The following is a 17,353-nucleotide window of genomic DNA, read 5'->3' as shown; positions in this document are numbered from 1 at the left end:
ACATCTATATGTTGCAAAATTTGCATATCCAATGAACCATGAGCATTTTGACAAAGAATCAACTTTTCAATTTTTTTATTTTTTTTTCTAATCCCACGATTAATCTAGTTAGTGAATGCAATTGTGCATTAGATAATGCGTTTGTTTCATTACGTGTCCCTAATATACATGAAAGAGAATACTTCAATTACATGTAAGAAATGCAACCAATTTAGGATACGATTTCTAATACAGTAATTAAAATTTAAAATCTTACAACTTTTGCCAAAAAAAAAATAAATAAATGAAAATAGCAGGTTACATCCAACTCATAAAATCAAATAAAATAAATGAACCAAAAAAAAATGAAAAAAACATCCGTTTAGGATCGGGGGTTTGAACCCGACGTGAATCGAACACGCAACCTTCTGATCTGGAGTCAGACGCGCTACCATTGCGCCACGGATCCTGTTGCTGATTAATTAGCTTGCTTAATCAATATTACAAGACACTAATTACTATTTACTGCAGTAATTTTGTTATTATTCCTAAATTACTTTCGCATTGGACTTTATATAATAAGATTTATTATCAGATTGGATTTAATATCAATCGCTGATTGAATTTGCTATAATTCTTGTTTTACAGGATTATGATGATTCATGAATATGATTATATTATTGAATTTAAACTATCTCTGTTAATTTAAGGCTATTTATTCTACAATTTATGAGTAAATATGAGATTGTATTGTGAAGCGATTACGTGTTTGGCTCGTATATACTCCATATGTGATTATAATTTATACATTCTCATACAATTTATAAAACTTTAACAAGGTGGTTTCAATGCTCAAATATTATCATTTTGTTCAAAATAGGGACTTTGAATCTTTGATCTCTTTCATGATTCCATGACTGTCTAAATAAACAAGACCTCACACAATTTTTTTTAGTCTAGTTTTTACATGACAGACGTTTGGAAGTGAGAGGGGGGCGATAAGAGATCTTCACCATCTTCATCCCCAAAAATTCTACTACCTTGTGAAGTAATGATCTCAAGTTACAAAATGGTTTACCCAACCTTGTTTAGTACTCTATACTATACAAAAACCCTTTTTTTTTTCTTGGTAAGATTAAAAAAAAAAAAAAAATTCTATTCAACGTGCACCTCTTAGGCTCTTACATATTAAGGGTATATTCTCTTCAGCTTAATTTTAGTTCAACTCCAATCACTTCAGTTCATTTCTTAATTTCCTTCTCTCATAAACAATTCAGTTCAGTTTAGTTTAGTTTAGTTTAGCTCCAATCAATTGTGTTCAACTCCAATCAGTTCAACTCAGTTTCGTGAATAAGAAGAGGCCCTAAGTCAACTCAATTACAGTCAACAATTTAGAGTACATGAAGGAGGAAAGAAAATCCCCTAGTACCCCTACTCCTAAACAATTGCAATACGTTATGGAGTATACATATATCCTTATGTATTTAATAATACTGTACGAGTATTCAAATACTACTTCCGTTTTTAATTTGTTGACACGCTTTGACTTTGGCAATGTTCACACACTTTCTTTTGACCGTGTTTTGTGATTTATACGTAATGAAAAACATAATCACGTGGGATCTTGTTAAACTCGTCACGATATATATATTTTCAAAATATCAACTTTTTAGAACTTTTGCTTATAAATAATTAGAGATATTAATGATTGAATTTCAAGAAACGTGTCAGCTAAAAAGAAACGGATAAAGTATTAATGTTGGACAATTGGACCAGGGAATAAAGTTTCAAAATTGAAATTGAATCTAAAATCAAAAGCTTTAGGTATCCACTAGTCAATTCAAGCATTGACCTTGCAAGAAACCCACAAGACTGGTTGGCAATAAGCTTTATTCAAAATACTGGATGCTGACTTCCACTAATCTGCAGTGATTCATCTTCTCCAACTTTTTTACCCAGAAAAAAAATATTCTGGGCAACTCAGAAAATTTTGTGGGAATCAACAATGACATCTGAACTTGAGAAATTGGTGAATAATGTTGAAATTGGAAGGTTAATTACAAGCTGGTGGAATGAAATCAATGACTCAGTTGGGTGGCAAGATGCCATCTTTTTCACTCTTTCTGCTCTTTTTACCCTTATTTCTTCTGTTGCACTGGTAAGTGGTAACTCTCTCTTTCTCTCTCTTCCCTAGAATGTTTAAATTTGTTGTTGAATGGTTAAATTTGTAGTATGCTGAGAAATTTATGTTGGGTTTTCTTTATTTTAATTTTTTATGACTAAATTTTATTGGAAAATGTGAATTTTGATTGTTACAATGATGAAAATGGTTGTGTTTGGATGATATTGGGAATTGGGATTAGTCTATGGGAGTTAGTAAATTTTTGGTAAGGGTGTAATTAATTTAAATTAAATTCTAAGTCCGATTAAAATCGAGCCGAATTATTTTGGTTTAGATTGAATGTTTTGGACTAGACTTTTTTACAAAGTTGGATTTTTGCTTTGATCATGAATTTGATAAATTTGCTCTTTTTTTTTTACTCATTCAGCCAGTTTTGTTCTGTTATATTATGGCAGATAATCTTCTGTTTAATGTTGGAAAAAGGGGGAGGAAGGGTGAGAAGAATGATAATTGGTCTAACTAACATTCTTTGAAATTTATAATGCCAAGATGTTTGTCTCTATTTAATGTATAGTGAGGAAACTTGAAAATTCGATATTCGGTGTGTTTGCCAGTGAGCTTAATGCTTGTGTTTTTTTAAAAGAGCAATGGAGGATCACTGTAATGGACTTTTGCAAAGTAACTATTTCCTGGTTGTTCTCAATTATAAGTTTATAATCTGCAGGTTCAGTTAATTAGAATCGAGTTGAGAGTTCCCGAATATAGATGGACCTTACAGAAGGTGTTTCATCTTATGAACTTCATTGTAAATGGAGGTGAGGCTAGACTCTGTATTTGTAATTTTCTGAGTACAATGGTTATTATTTGTTCCTATTTGTTTTGACAATGAGTTTTATATTTTCAGTTCGAGCAATTGTATTTGGCCTGCACAAGCAAGTATTTATTTTGAGTCCTAGGGTAAGTTTTCTTTCATACCTTAGACGTTCTTTCCTTAACGCTGGTGTTGGTGTTTTTTACACTCTATGGCTCTATGCACTGTGAATTGGTCATAATGTGATTAACAATCAATATGTATTTTGATACTGTACAAGCTAAGAAACCAAATGCAATCATGAAATTGGCAGTACAATTAGTCTATCATTCCATCCATCGCTGTATAAGTTCATAACAGACCTTCATTAGGGGTTATATTAAAGACTCTGAGTTGAGATACAATACCCATCTTCACTGTGTATGTTTTTACTTCCTTAACATGCAATAAGTAATCTTTAATTTTAGTGTATGGTTTTAAAAGCATTTAAGGACGGAGGGAGTATCAGTTTATTATCACAATTTCTCTCTGTAGCCTGACATGCCAATGTAACCATCATGCTGGAAAACTGGGGGATTTCTGGTATGCCTTGTAATGACTGAAAAAGACTATTACTTGTATATTCCTTGTACAAGTATATACTGCCATTTATGATTCTTAATTCCCATTGATTAGTTAGGGACTTGGCTGATAAAATTTATAAATATATGCGTATGCTATTGTTTCATTTGAAGGTTTATTTTTTAGAGTGTTTAGTTCAAACCTTGAAATGTTAATTTCATGTCTTTGCCATCATCCACTTTTGTCTCTCATGTTGGCCCATGAGTCTATGACTCGCTGTTCTTGAATGCATAAATCTTCTCCAGCTATCACTTACCAGGAGTTGTCTCTTTTGATAGTAGTCTCTGAGCGAATTCTAGAGCATGCAAATTTTGACACAATGCACTTTAGTCTGTATCTTTGGAAAATTTGTATAGAAATGTGCATTTGACATTTTTTGTGTCTATCCTATGATAGGTTTTAATGTTGGTGTTACTGGATCTTCCCGGGCTTCTATTTTTCTCCACTTATACTCTTCTTGTCCTGTTTTGGGCAGAGATTGATCATCAGGTAGAGTCTAATTTGATGTTTCCATGCTTACATTTGGTAACAAAGTTGTAAGTTTGTAACAGACATCTCATTTTAGCTCATTTGCCGCCTAACAAATGATTACTAATTTAATCATCAGGCTAGATATCTACCGGCTGATAAGCTGAGGCTTGTTTACATATTGCTCAATGCTGGAATTTACTTCATACAGGTTTGTTACAACTCACATCTACTTGTATTTTTCTTATGTCAGTGATTTGTTACCAGTTTATTTTCAAGGGGTTTGAATACATGATATTAATATTTTGCTCTTCAGGTTTGCATCTGGATTTTTCTCTGGCTGTATAACAATGAAATAGTGGAAACCGTTGGACGGATCTTTATTGCAGGTTCTTTTTTTCATTGATGATGATGTTTTGTTTTGGGACCACTATATCCGTACTCTCATACTTCTTTAAATTCTGTCAGCTGTCTCACTTGTTGCTGCGATCAGTTTCTTGTTCTATGGACGAAGGTCAGATTTTAAATGTTTGATCCTTAAAGTTGAACACCGATGCAGATTTGTTATACCAATATACTTTGTAATTGTGTTTACTAGTCGTGTTTTCCTTGAATGACTCCAGATTATTTCTAATGCTGAGACAGTTCCCAATTGAATCTAAAGGGAGAAGTAAGAAACTATATGAGGTTTGTGCTTTTATCTGAAACATTTTTTAATCCAGTATCTCACATAGATTTTTGATGGATTGCATTTTCTCCATACACAGAGTAGTTTTGTAAAGAATTGGATTGAGTAGAATCCTTTAATCCTCTGCCTAAAATCAGATTTTCATACTTCTAATCATGTTTTCAAAAGTGTAAACAGATAACTTCAATTTCTAACATTAGTTGAAAACCTTGAAACTTGACATACATTTGAGGCTAGTCAATTTCTACAATCTCAGAACTAGAATTTTGAACAGATTCTAGCGTGCCTTTAGTAACGAACCAAAGCTGCACCAGCCGCATCTAAATCCCAATATTTCATATTCCCTCTCCTCATCCTCCAATTTCTTTTTTTCCCATAAGATAAAGATCTTAACTTGCAGTTTCTGACATTGTCAGGTTGGATCAGTAGCAGCTGTATGTTTCACCTGCTTTCTCATAAGATGTATTGTGGTGAGCTTCTTCTTCTTCACTGAGGTGTCATAAAAGTCTTTTTGCTGATTTTCTATGTTTGAGCTTAAACTATCAATGTTGCTTCTTGCTCCTATTTACCTTTTCTGCTTAACTTGGTAAGGAGTATTTTGGACTCTATTTCACACCAATTACTCGACACTTCAACATGTTTGGATACATACCTGTGTCTGAAACAAGTATCCAAGTATGTTAATACTGTGATTAGGCAATGTGTATTGACGTTCACCTGATATAGGTACTCGTATCTGCATTTGATGCGAATGCCTCCCTCGATGTATTGGATCATCCAATCCTGGACTTTTTCTATTATATGGTATAACTTTTACTCCCATCAAATTATTGTTTTTAAGCCTAAATCCGACATGCTACATGTACCTGAGACATTTTTTTGCCAATTATACTATTGATGCAGCTTGTTGAGATCTTACCTTCGGCACTGGTCCTTTTCATCTTGCGGAAGCTGCCTCCAAAAAGAATCTCAGGCATATATCACCCAATCTGTTAAACTCAGGCACCACATCTTCAGCCCTGCGGTTGATGTTTTCCTTTGGAATGCAATTCTCCTCAATTGCAAGAGTTAAGACACTGCACAACATTGAGCTTCATCAAATTTTGTCACAAAGAAATTCTCGACTATTGATCTAGTATGCCCTAAGAAAATCATAAGTCTTTAGCAAATGACAACACTTTGCAGCTAAACAATGGGAAGTTTTTCCCAAATTTTTGTATGGTTCTATGGGATTATGTTATAGCTAGAAGGGCATATATGTGATGGATTTCTTTGTTGCTTCAGTGGTTGCAAATTGCACTACGCAAAGATGGTTCAAAAACTAAGCACAAAGTTTCGTGCCAACTCTTTTGCTGCACAAATCTTGTTTAGGGCCAATCCTGAATTGTTATCCTTTTAACTAGAAAGAAGCATAGGATACTTGGTAAAACTTTTCTCCGAATGAAAACTCAACTCTGGGTTTTTCCCTTACTTTGAGTCGCCTTCCGTAGACAATGCTTACCACCATAACAATAAATCGCTTTAGGGGAGATAGTGATATGGACTAATGCGTTATGAAACCACCTTTGTATAACATAATAATCGCCTTTCAACAATATACTACCTCCGTTAATGGTTATCTGCAACTTTGGAAGTGATAACCATGAGCGGAGGTGGTAAGAAAAGACTCAATAGTACTTGATTCATCAAAGTTGCCTTTACATAATATAGAGTTCACCTCTCGAGTATACAATAATATAATGAAGATTAGAAGTTAACGAGCAACTGGCAAATGAAAAGGCAGATCAAAGAAAAACAATATGCCTCCCAAATTCGAATTAATCCACACATCTCATTCCAAGATTGTCTTGAACACAAAAAAAGTCGTATCTCAAACTCTCAAATCATAAGCACAAAAGAAGTGTTGGAAATTTAACAAATGCACGGAGAATAGGCCTACACTAATGAAAATATCCAGTGACTTAGCTTTGACTGGAAAAAAGTCAAATTGGTCAAACTGGAAGTTTACAGTACAGCTACAATGTAATAATGCTACATTCCCAACAGAGTAATCATCACTGTCACAATAATTAACATTAGCCTATAGTTAGTCATCAGTTAAATGAAATCTTGCAACGGCAACAACCGTGTTCAGCCCCAACTATTGCCGCATATAAAATAATTACAAGAAAACACAAGGCTATAGAGTCTTGGGTTTTAAGAAGAGATTAATCTTGATGAAGCTCGTCTGCTGCAGGGGCTGCAAAACGGACGTTCCCGGGCTGTGCTACCACAACAGGCTCATCAGCAAACAGCGCTTTGATAAAGGACGGAGTTTTAAGAGGGCGACGACCTGTCATTCTTGGATATACATCTTCAAGGAAATAATAAGCATGTCCAGCAATCATTCCCTGCAAACCAGAACCATTAATTGTTGTTGCCAATGGAGTCCAAGAAAAGACTAGCAAAGTTCATAACTTATGCAGGATATCGAGATACAAAATCATCTCTATATATTTATATGGACATCATTTATTAGAACCACTATAAATCACGTAGGCAAAACATGACAAGAAACAGTTGATCCCAGACTCTAGAAAGGTTTTCATAAGGAAAATTGACAAAAATGAACCACTACATATTTGCCTTTACTCAAAACAACCCTGACTTATTCGAAACCCTTATTAATGACCCTCAAGTGGAAAATCTCTCATAAGAAAGCTTTACTCTTAACAGTAGGTTAACAGCATTAAATTTAATGCACCGGTACTTATTTGGTATTCCAATTTTACCACAAAACACAGTCCTCAATGATAAGACCTGAAGTGGACAACCAAAAAAAATAAGAATTTGAGGGTGACATTAAGCTATGCAGTTGAAATTGCCTTGTCTACCCTTGAAAAGTTCAATTTCTTTACAGATTAACTTTGTAATTAACAAAGATTCCAAATACATAGAATATGAAATCTAACCAACCACCAAATTTCGTTAAAAGATACAAAAAGGTTTAAAGGAGATACCAGAAGGTCGACCCAGGGGCTGGCGCCAACCAGGATAGAGAATCCCAACAGCACCTGAAATTAGAGAAAGCAATTTAGTATTTTGTATATGATTATACTTGCAGATAGCAAATAATTATCGAAAAGGCGGCCAGCATTGCGCGTTGTGACAATGAGTACAACTTAGATACACGAACCTAGAGGTTTTATATGCAATATTTTACAGTTGTATATTTGGTTTCCATGACTTTAATAACAGGCACAAAGCAGATACTTTTATCCTAATGCAGTTCTTACCCATGGAAGATAAGCTGCGGTAAATGTAAAGAGGCCCAAGAAGCTCATATGGATAAAAGGATTTTGCTTGCTCCACACATACACCTGCATATTAACCAAAAATATGAGGGCACCGTAAAAGAGCAGATACCACTATGGCACTATTGATGCAAAAAATGGACACAAGGAAAAGAAAAAAAACTGACCATCATAAATGTCAAAGAATTGCTCAAGAATATGATTCTTGCAAACGACTCAGACACATATGGTATCATTCCTCCAACAAGAACAATTCCAGTCAGAACAGTAGCCCCAAACAAGAGCATGTAAAAGAAATCTGCAGTCCTTCCCCGGAATGAGTTTTCCTCCAGAAGTTTGCAATATCGCGCGAGAAAGAACATGTGGAAGAGAAAGTCCAAATCTAACAAGAAGAAGAATTCATATTGAAGTAAACAAATCAGCTCCAGTGAACTAATTCTGGCCACCCACTAATCAGAGTATCAAATGTTTGGTTCAAGAATAGGCAATTAGGCAAATATAACTTCCTAAATTTGACTAAGATTTTCCTAAAAAATTGATATTACTTTCTGGATATCAATGCCTAGCTCTTTTAAGAGGTGCAATTTTTTATCATTTCTATCACTCCTTTTAACATTTATGTTTTCCCATCCAAGACAGCCAAGGTTAAACAGAGAGTACAAATTAAAAAAATAAAAACATTTGTAATTGTTAAAGTCATATTACAGACTTAACTTACTTACAATTAAAGACTTGTAGGGTAATTACATTTAACCAGATGTGCAAGACCTCTATCCAACAATGTGAAAGAAATGCTTGCACAAGACGAGAAAAACTCACAAACCCCAATGGATAATCATATACAGCATAAGGCAACTAAACATCACATGAACAGATAACTTCAGCCAAAAGTTGATGGGAGAAAAAAGAAGAAAAATGTGAAATTACCCATTTTTCGGAAGTACAAGAAGTTTGTTACAAGTCGCCAAAATTGATACTGCTTCATTACTAACCGTGGATTCAAGTACAGGTTGTACGGGGAAATAATCTGCAAATCATTAAAATACATATCATGTGTATTTGTATTTCCAGATAAATGCATGACAAAGTTATCAATAGGAAGTAGTTAACTTTACAAATTAATTACTACTTTAAAATAAAAGAATATATTAATGACAGTCTGACACAGGTGGAATGTTGAGTCTAAAATATAGAGAAGTTGAAGGCAGATCTGTAATTCACCACATGACCTTTGCCTCACCTTTGCTTTCTAATTCTAAGATAAACAATAATATTAAAATTTTAAATACTAGCCTGTATTTCGTATCAAACTTCAGAGACAAACACTTATGTTACAAACTGATATTGGTATATCAGCATAATAGTACATATTATTACTAAAAGAAAAAAGGCATGCTATCTCTAATATGACTGGAATAGTGCATGCAGCATGCATATACAAATATACATGTTGCTGCCAAACACCAGTCATGTTGCCTTCATCATGTTACATTAGGCCTCTATAAATTGACTTAAAAAAACACCCAAATTCACAAAGCTAATATTTAGTACTTATACAATCAGACTACTCTAAGTCTCTAATGCTATGTTTGGACTGCATTACACAATATAAGCAACAGACAAAAGCAGAAGTGTGTGAATTGGCATTTCTGTATCAGCAAAATATAAGTACTTCACTACGAGTTCCTTTACCTATCACTATAGAGACTCAGTTTCTTTTTTTCATTTTTTTTTTCCTTTTCTTTTTTCTTTTTCAAGGAAAATCGAGAATCTGAGCTATATCAAAACGCTTTATATATAATACTCCGTAGGAATTAACATCTACCGAGCATCTGAGATTCTGAGCTATATCAAAACGCTTTATGGTCAATGATTGAGCATCCTCGCTCCTAACTATGCTACAGCATTTCTAACTATGCCAATTATAACTCAACTATGAATTGAATCTGCTTTGAGCTTCATACTATTAATCTATTATAACAGATAGACACAACGATACTACAAAACCGCAACGACATCCTATCCTGGATTCCTGGAATTCAAACAACAAACATATTACCATAATTTCTTTCCAAACAAAAAAAAAAGTTGTGTATAAAAACCATCCTAAACCCACACAAAAAAAAAAACTTAATTTTCTATGATCTCCGAATTTTCGGACCATCTGAATCAAACAAAATCTCCACTCAAGAAACTAGCAAATAGAGCAAAACCATCTGCCTCAAGCTCATCAACCATAAACATTCTACCAACAAGCTGAACACAATGCCAGAAACTTAATATAATAATATTCAATTACATATCAAAGAAGAATGCCCAATTCAGAATTACCCTTATTCAAGATTGTAGGCATAAACCCAATTCATATCATCAAAAAATCTAACCCTAATTGTCCCAAAACTAATACAAACAACAAAAATCAAACTATCCCAGAAAATTGAACAATACCCAGTTCAAATTATCAAACAAAAAACCAACCCCAGATGCCCAATTCAATAAAAAAAACCCAAAAAAATCAAAATCCAAGCTCAAAATCAATCAAAACAGCAACAAAAATCAAATAAACTAGAAAATCAATTGAATAATTGATTATTATAACATACATCAAGAGAACATCCGATTGTTGTAACAATTGCAGCAGTGAGATAAGATCGAGTGATGATTGGCATCTGCTTATACCATTCTTCGACCGCTTGAGCCATCTCAAACACTCTTGTATAAACTTCGATTCAATCGAACTGTGTTTGATGTTGCTTAAGAGGAGAGAGAAAGTATTTGGAGTTCGAGCTAATGAATTGGTATTTGTACGCTTTAAATTGAGTTGGGATTAAAATGAAATTTTGCAGGTGAATTTGCGTGAATCATATATGAGGAAGTACTAATGATGAAGGTTTGATATGTATTTGCAAATACATATCATTCCTTAAAATATTAAAAAGTATAGTAAGCACATGGGGGTGAAAGGAGGAGAGAGATTAGCAAGTTGGACCAATTTTTAAATGTACCACTAAAAGCTTATATAATATCATTGAATATGTACTGATATTATTTCTATAAATAGTTTGTACCACTAAATGAATATACAGTACCATTGAGTGAATATATAGTACCACAGAATGTTCAATGACACTATTTGATCATCTAGTGATACTATTAATCACCCAGTGGTACACTTAAATCCAGCACGTGGGGGTGAGAGAAAAGGAGGAGAGAGATGGGTAAATTTCATGCGAAATGTCTCAAATGCCCCTTGATATGTATATACAAGTACCTATCAAACCTCCTTTTGGAAGGCCTCTATCTTATATATATATAGAGCCTATTAAATTTCAGATGACATTTGTTTGTCCAATCATATGGCGTGTAAAACGCACGACCCAATTGTATTTTCCCGATTCTCTCTAAACTTGATTTTTTTATCGTCGTAATTCTTCCATTTTTAAATAGGAAAATGTTATACATACCCCTTAATACTACATATAAGCATTAAATTTACACTTGAAAATCGTAAAAAGTTAAAAAAATCATCAAAATATAAACACTAATAACACTGATTTACGCGTGTTTTTGTCATAAATTCCTAATTTTATACAATTCCCAAGAGTATATTTAATGCTTATATACAGCCCTTAGGACTACATATAACATTACCCTTTTAAATATTTGCTCCATTTTTTTCAAAGTACACACGTCGATGCTAATTTTTAATTAATAATATTTTTAATTAGGAATAAGTATAAATTCTAAAAATTAATAATATATTCATTGAGACGATTCAAACAAGTATCCACAAGTCTTATTTTTTTTTCTTGTGTATAAATCACAAACATTAGTTAAAGTTGGACAAATAAACAATGCAAAAAGTAGAAATAGAGTAATTAATTCAAATGGAGGGAGTATTAGGCCCTGTTTGATTCACCTTAATTTTGCTGAACTGAAATTATTTTTATTGAACTGAACTTATTTTTACTGAACTGAAATTATTTTAACTGAACTTAAATTATTTTTACTGGGCTAAAATTATTTTTACTGATTTTCTATTATAATTATTCTTTAAGAAAACTGAATTTTACTGAACTGAACTTATTTTTACTGAACTGAAATTATTTTTACTTAATATTATATTTTTAAGGTGAAAAGAATAGGGCCTTACACTAATCTATGCGTGACTGAATGATTCTATTATTAAAATCAAATACGGTGTATAATTGATATTCATAATTTTATCATTTCTATTGTCTGGGGCTACCCAAGTTTATCAATTTGATAAACAATTGAAGTTTATCAAGGGGTAAAAGCGTCATTTTCAGTTGATACTGAAGGGTGGTTATGTAATTTAATAATCACAGTTAACTAGCTGCTGTTATTGTTCCATCTTCATCTTCTTCGTATATTTCCAGCCATTGCACAACAATGGAGACTTTGTCTCTTCCCCACCCACCTTCATCTTTTTTGCCTCCTTCTTCAAGTTGCTAATATGGGGATTTCGCCAACCTCAAGTACCTCCATTTTCGACCACCATTCTCGGCGGCTTCGCCGCCGAATTAAACAAAAACCCTAAGATAAAAGGGAGAAATTAAGGGTATGGTTATTAAACAAAAACCCTTAAGGGTAGGTGTTTATCGATTGCTTGTGAGCTTTTCTTCCCCCATTGAAATCTCCATAGAAGTTGGTCTAACCTTCTTCCTGAACAAGTGGATGTTTGTGAGTTTCACTTCTGTCAAATAACGCCGTGAAGAGTGACAATTGTACATAAGTACTACACTGAGTTTTTTTATTATATAAGCTCAAATGTCAAGACCAAATATTTATATAATTGCCATTTGATAAACATGTCTTGTTTATCAAATTGATAAACTTGTATTTCCTCCTATTGTCTTATCCTAATTGCAATTTTCTTGTTGCTTCTCTTAGTTCAAATTTCTAATGAGGGATGTTGTGGAGAGTCGGGTCAAGAGCTTGTTTTAACCTTTGGCAGAACTCTTAGCTCGTTGATGACCAGGGGCGTTTCGTACATAGTAACATAGTGGATGGCATGACATCACTTATATGTGGTGGAACATCAATAATTTTAATAGACTAGGGCAGTGCTACGCGCGCAAGGCAATTTGGTGTTGCTAGTGTGTGAGACCGGAAGTGTAAATTTTTTTGGCTAATTTGTAGTTTTTATTTAGGTAATTATAAACAAATGTATATTAATTAGTGAATTTACATGTTGATAAATTGAATTGTATTAAAAATGTTTTTTTTTTTACCCCATTGCAAACTATTGCGTCAAACTTTGTAACTATTGGTTCTAAATTCTCATTAGTCTATAAAGGATAATATAGTCAAGTGAGGTCTTATTGGATTTTCCTCATTGTATATTTTATTAATATTAAGTTTTTATAATTTTTACGCATATAGATTTGGAGTTATATACATCATAAGATATGTATATGACGTATTAGAGATCGTGAAAAGTCAAATGAGAAAAAAAAAATAGGGACAGAGGGTGTACATTGCTTTCATGTAGATGTCTTGTATGTCTTGGTGTTGTGAAATTCTGCGGTGTCCTGGAGTAAAATGTAGTGCAAGTAAAATGTATTGCTTTCAATTTCATATAGATGTCCGGTAAAATTCTGATGTTGTTATTATTTGGGTTGCATGCGATAATTCTGCTGTATTCCATGAAAAATGTCAGTATTGCCCCTAACTTTTTAGATGAAAGTACATTCAAACCCCTCAACAATGATCAATTCGCACTGTTACAAACATGAATTTGCTCCTAAATATTGTTTAGGATAAATAGTCAAGTAAGCCAACTTAGCTAATAACCTTTTTCCTCAAATAAAAATAAAAAATAAAAAATAAAAAAAACATATCCACACACATCCTATGAGCTCCATTTGCTGCCGGTGCCGAGTTTTTTTGCCTTTAGCACATCCAAAGTCTGAACATACTTTCTTTGTATCATAAGAGTTTTCCTGCATCTTTCTTTGTAAATTCACATCACCGTCGATGATAATTCCATCGAATTTGATCAATTCATTCATTAATAATTTCACGACATTTACAACATCCTTCTCTCCTACTCTTCCCCCTTTCAAGATAAATGATTCAAGAGTTGACACCTGCCAATTACAATAACAAATTAAATCACAATTCACCAATTACCTCGATTTAGAGGTCAGACAGATTTCTAGCTAAAATACAGCTAAAACACTTTAATTGAACCAGATTTCTAGCTAAAATACAGTTAAAATTGAAATCATAATAATAGAAAGGTTCTTCTAGAATCAAAACCCACAAATTTTAGAATTTAAGTGTAAAACCCTAACCGTGTATATGTTAATTTTCAAGGTTTCAATTTCTCACTGCCGCCACTGATCTACCTTCCCCCGCAAAACTGAAAAAGGGATTAAAAAAAAATTATAAAATAACTAAACTTAATGATAAATCGACTTTCCAACTTTCCAACTTAGGTTAATCTACCTGATTAGTGGAATCTCACTCATTCTTACATTTTTGACAATCAACATGACACTTCCGAAGGTAAAGTTCTTTGTTATAATGGGCATGCACAACACACCAAACAAGAAAAGTGTGACGAATTGATGAGCTCACAAAATTGAAGCTTATATTAAATGATCAGCAACTTGCATTGATCATTAATCCACTCAGTAAATTCATCACATTAGGATAAAGTATACAGCCAAATCATCAATTATTTCTAAATCAACCACATTATCCAAAATTCCCTAATATAAACCAATCTTAAAAAGAGAAATTAATGAATCAAGCACAAATTAAGTAAAGTATAGATATCCTTTCAAAAAAAAAAGTGTAGAGTACAGATATAGATAAGAATATTGACCAATTAGAGAAACCTAGCCTACTACATTGTTTACTTCCTGAACTTAAGTAATTTTTTGTTAAATTGGAATTATTTTTACTAAAATTAATTTATGTTTATGAACTTAGTTTTACTGAAAAATAAAATTATTATTATCATTGAAGTTAAGTTATTTAACTTGGACAACAAAAGTATAAACGTCACTCTACAAACAATCAAAAGAAAATAAATATTAGCAATGGAATAAATGTCTGTTAAAGGACATATTAAGAATTCCAGTAAAAGAAATCCACTAACCCAACTTTTTTCTTTGGTTGAATTGTTATTGGTCTATGAATATCATAACTGTAGCATTTGTAAGTGTCAAAATGGCGAAACATGACTGAAAAAATTATTAAATTGAACAATCCCTACCTTGATTAGCATCAATGATCAGAATAGAAGTTGATAACTTCAATATTTGCGGGCAATCACAATCAGAGACTAACTTAAAACCTGAAAAAATACACAAAAATAATTTATTTTTTTTAAAATAAAGAGAAATGCAACATTAAAACATAAAAATACACAGGATAATTGAAGTTCCCACATTTGAGACCGTGTTAAATTTAATGGTAAAATTAACAGTTGTTGCACAAATTTTGAGAGAACTTTTAATCAAAATCCTAATATAAGCAACTTATAAATTCAATTTTTTGTCAAAAAAACCCAGAAAATCTATTTGCATTAATGGGGTCGAATTAATTAAAACCAGATGAAGAACAAGTAAATCGATGATCAAAAACTCAAATTGGAATATTCTGATTAATAGTTGGGGGAAATAAATTCAACCCATCAAAGTATTGATGATCAATTACAGAAATTACTTACCAAGTTAGAAAATTGATCGTGAATAAAAGCTAGATCGATGACCAATTAATACATACGGAGATGAACCTTATAGCCTCTGAGATTCCAGAACTTGCCTTTCCAAAAAATCTGCCCAACAAAAACGAATTAGGGGTTTAGGGCTTATGCTTTGATAATTAAGCTTATATACTGGTATTTGTTTCAAAATCATCTAAAAGCACAATACAAAATCCTCAATTCTGGACTTTTAGTAATTTAGTAGATCAATTCTATAAAAATTAAATTAACAAATGTAGCACATATTGGCAAAATTAACATCTAACAGGACTAACACTCAATCAATCGAACCCCCAATAAAAATTAGCAATTGACATGTAAAAAACAAAATTCTTTGACCGATGATTTCACCTTCACCTTCGTTCTAGATCTGTTTTCTATCTCCTCGTTCAGCGGCTATTCATCCTTCCGTTCCTCGGTCTCTCGTAGTTTGATAGTGCTGAGTGGTGACCGTGGATGGCAGGTTCATTGTTGATGGTTGTAGAGAAAGTGAAAAGGGAAGAAGAGAGAGAAAAGGGGCGTATAGAGGAGGAGAAAGTAGGGGAAGTGAATTGCAGATTCCATTGTTGGCTAAGTTGATGCAATCGTATGCAGATTCTTCAGATGTGGCTCTCCTCTTGAATTTTTGAATCACACCATTGAGGTAATTGGAAATGATGTTAAGTTACTTTATTAGAATTCAGAAGGTGAAGATTCATTTGTTGGCAATGCAAGTCTTATTTGTCAACATCATCGATCAGGGAAGAGAAGAAAATTGAAAAAAAACAAAGTGGCTAATTTCTAGGTAAAAAGCAAGGTTGCATAAATCATGAAAAGAAAGAGATAGAAGGGCAGAAGGTTAGAAGAAGAACATGTGATTTTCTTCAAATTTTTTTTTTTAAAAAAAATACACACACATGTCCCCCACACATGTGAACACTATTCATAAGGGGAACAAGTGAAACATTTTAAGGGTTGTAGATTAAAGTGGGAATATGGGACTATTGATCAAGTTTTCAATGAGGGACAAAAAAATGTATCATTAATTAGCTTGCTACCCCTTTGAGCTAATATGGATGTAATGACTAGGCAACTTAGGCAACTTCCAAAGACATCTACTATTCAATTAAATCAGCTTATATTACATGCCAGGTAAATGGTATACGACCATGTACCTTGGACGCTTTTCATCAAGCTTTTGTTAAAAGTGTGGAAGTTGGATGTTACTCCGAAGGTGCGTCACTTTCTCTAGAGCTAGGGGCAAGAACCAAGGGGGGATGTCGGGCTGAGGGGCATTGACCTCCCCCTTGGTTTGGTTATTAATTAAATGCTGGCATCAAATTATTAATTGTATTATACCTGAGTTGGCTTTGGATGAAAATTAAGCTCTTTAAGTCCCAAATTTAAATATTGTCCCTAACACTTCTATTATTATTATTTTTTTGGTCTCGTTCTTTTTGGACATTTCAATATACTCCGTGTTATTCACAAGATACTACTACATAGTTTGCCCCCCTCCCCTAAAAAAAAATCTAGTTCTGCCACAGTTTATAGTGAGGGATTTGCTCCAAAAACGGCTTTTAATTGATCACATTATCAGTTTGTGGTGCCAAAAAGAGAGTGAATATGTTTAGCATGTTCTGTTAAGTGT

General features: G+C 33.1%; 2 protein-coding genes, 1 long non-coding RNA gene and 1 other non-coding gene across 5 annotated transcripts; 1 reads left to right on the top strand and 3 right to left on the bottom strand.

The window, feature by feature from the left end:
* Window positions 1-376: 376 nt before the first annotated feature.
* TRNAW-CCA lies at window positions 377-448 on the bottom strand. Its single transcript has one exon. It is a non-coding gene; the product is annotated as a tRNA-Trp (tRNA).
* Window positions 449-1,790: 1,342 nt separating this feature from the next.
* On the top strand, window positions 1,791-5,972 carry LOC110731360 (tobamovirus multiplication protein 1-like). Its single transcript, XM_021911211.1, has 11 exons — window positions 1,791-2,137; window positions 2,826-2,916; window positions 3,006-3,058; window positions 3,930-4,022; window positions 4,141-4,212; window positions 4,318-4,390; window positions 4,470-4,515; window positions 4,625-4,688; window positions 5,106-5,159; window positions 5,416-5,493; window positions 5,593-5,972. The coding sequence occupies exons 1-11, from the start codon at window positions 1,985-1,987 to the stop codon at window positions 5,683-5,685; spliced, it is 870 nt and encodes a 289-aa protein (XP_021766903.1). The 5' UTR covers window positions 1,791-1,984; the 3' UTR covers window positions 5,686-5,972.
* A 503-nt stretch (window positions 5,973-6,475) lies between these two features.
* LOC110731358 (derlin-2.2-like) lies at window positions 6,476-10,873 on the bottom strand. Its single transcript, XM_021911210.1, has 6 exons — window positions 10,586-10,873; window positions 8,910-9,009; window positions 8,150-8,364; window positions 7,965-8,048; window positions 7,689-7,742; window positions 6,476-7,079 (listed from the first exon to the last, which is right to left on the bottom strand). Exons 1-6 carry the CDS (start codon window positions 10,682-10,684, stop codon window positions 6,897-6,899), a joined length of 735 nt encoding a protein of 244 aa, XP_021766902.1. The 5' UTR covers window positions 10,685-10,873; the 3' UTR covers window positions 6,476-6,896.
* A 2,794-nt stretch (window positions 10,874-13,667) lies between these two features.
* On the bottom strand, window positions 13,668-16,679 carry LOC110731357. Of its 2 annotated transcripts, XR_002513286.1 has the most exons (5): window positions 16,075-16,679; window positions 15,688-15,795; window positions 15,232-15,312; window positions 14,303-14,370; window positions 13,668-14,095 (listed from the first exon to the last, which is right to left on the bottom strand). It is a non-coding gene; the product is annotated as an uncharacterized LOC110731357 (long non-coding RNA). The 2 variants fall into 2 exon arrangements; XR_002513287.1 differs by lacking the exon at window positions 14,303-14,370 and having other exon boundaries at window positions 16,075-16,671.
* Between the last annotated feature and the right edge of the window lie 674 nt (window positions 16,680-17,353).

This window comes from Chenopodium quinoa, unplaced genomic scaffold (genome assembly GCF_001683475.1).
Source record: "Chenopodium quinoa cultivar QQ74 unplaced genomic scaffold, ASM168347v1, whole genome shotgun sequence".
Taxonomy (NCBI): Eukaryota; Viridiplantae; Streptophyta; class Magnoliopsida; order Caryophyllales; family Amaranthaceae; genus Chenopodium; species Chenopodium quinoa.
Note: the sequence above shows the minus strand (reverse complement) of the source record. Positions and strands in the feature narration are given on the sequence as shown.

Excerpts from the sequence above, each read along its gene's own strand:
- LOC110731360 (XM_021911211.1), top strand. The coding sequence starts at position 1,985 with ATGACATCTGAACTTGAGAAATTGGTGAATAATGTTGAAATTGGAAGG. Across the intron at positions 4,213-4,317 it reads CTGGAATTTACTTCATACAG|GTTTGCATCTGGATTTTTCT; the intron begins GTTTGTTACAAC and ends TTTGCTCTTCAG. Across the intron at positions 5,160-5,415 it reads TTCTCATAAGATGTATTGTG|GTACTCGTATCTGCATTTGA; the intron begins GTGAGCTTCTTC and ends CACCTGATATAG.
- LOC110731358 (XM_021911210.1), bottom strand. The coding sequence starts at position 10,684 with ATGGCTCAAGCGGTCGAAGAATGGTATAAGCAGATGCCAATCATCACT. Across the intron at positions 9,010-10,585 it reads CAATCGGATGTTCTCTTGAT|ATTATTTCCCCGTACAACCT; the intron begins GTATGTTATAAT and ends AATGATTTGCAG. Across the intron at positions 8,365-8,909 it reads CTTGTACTTCCGAAAAATGG|ATTTGGACTTTCTCTTCCAC; the intron begins GTAATTTCACAT and ends TCTTCTTGTTAG.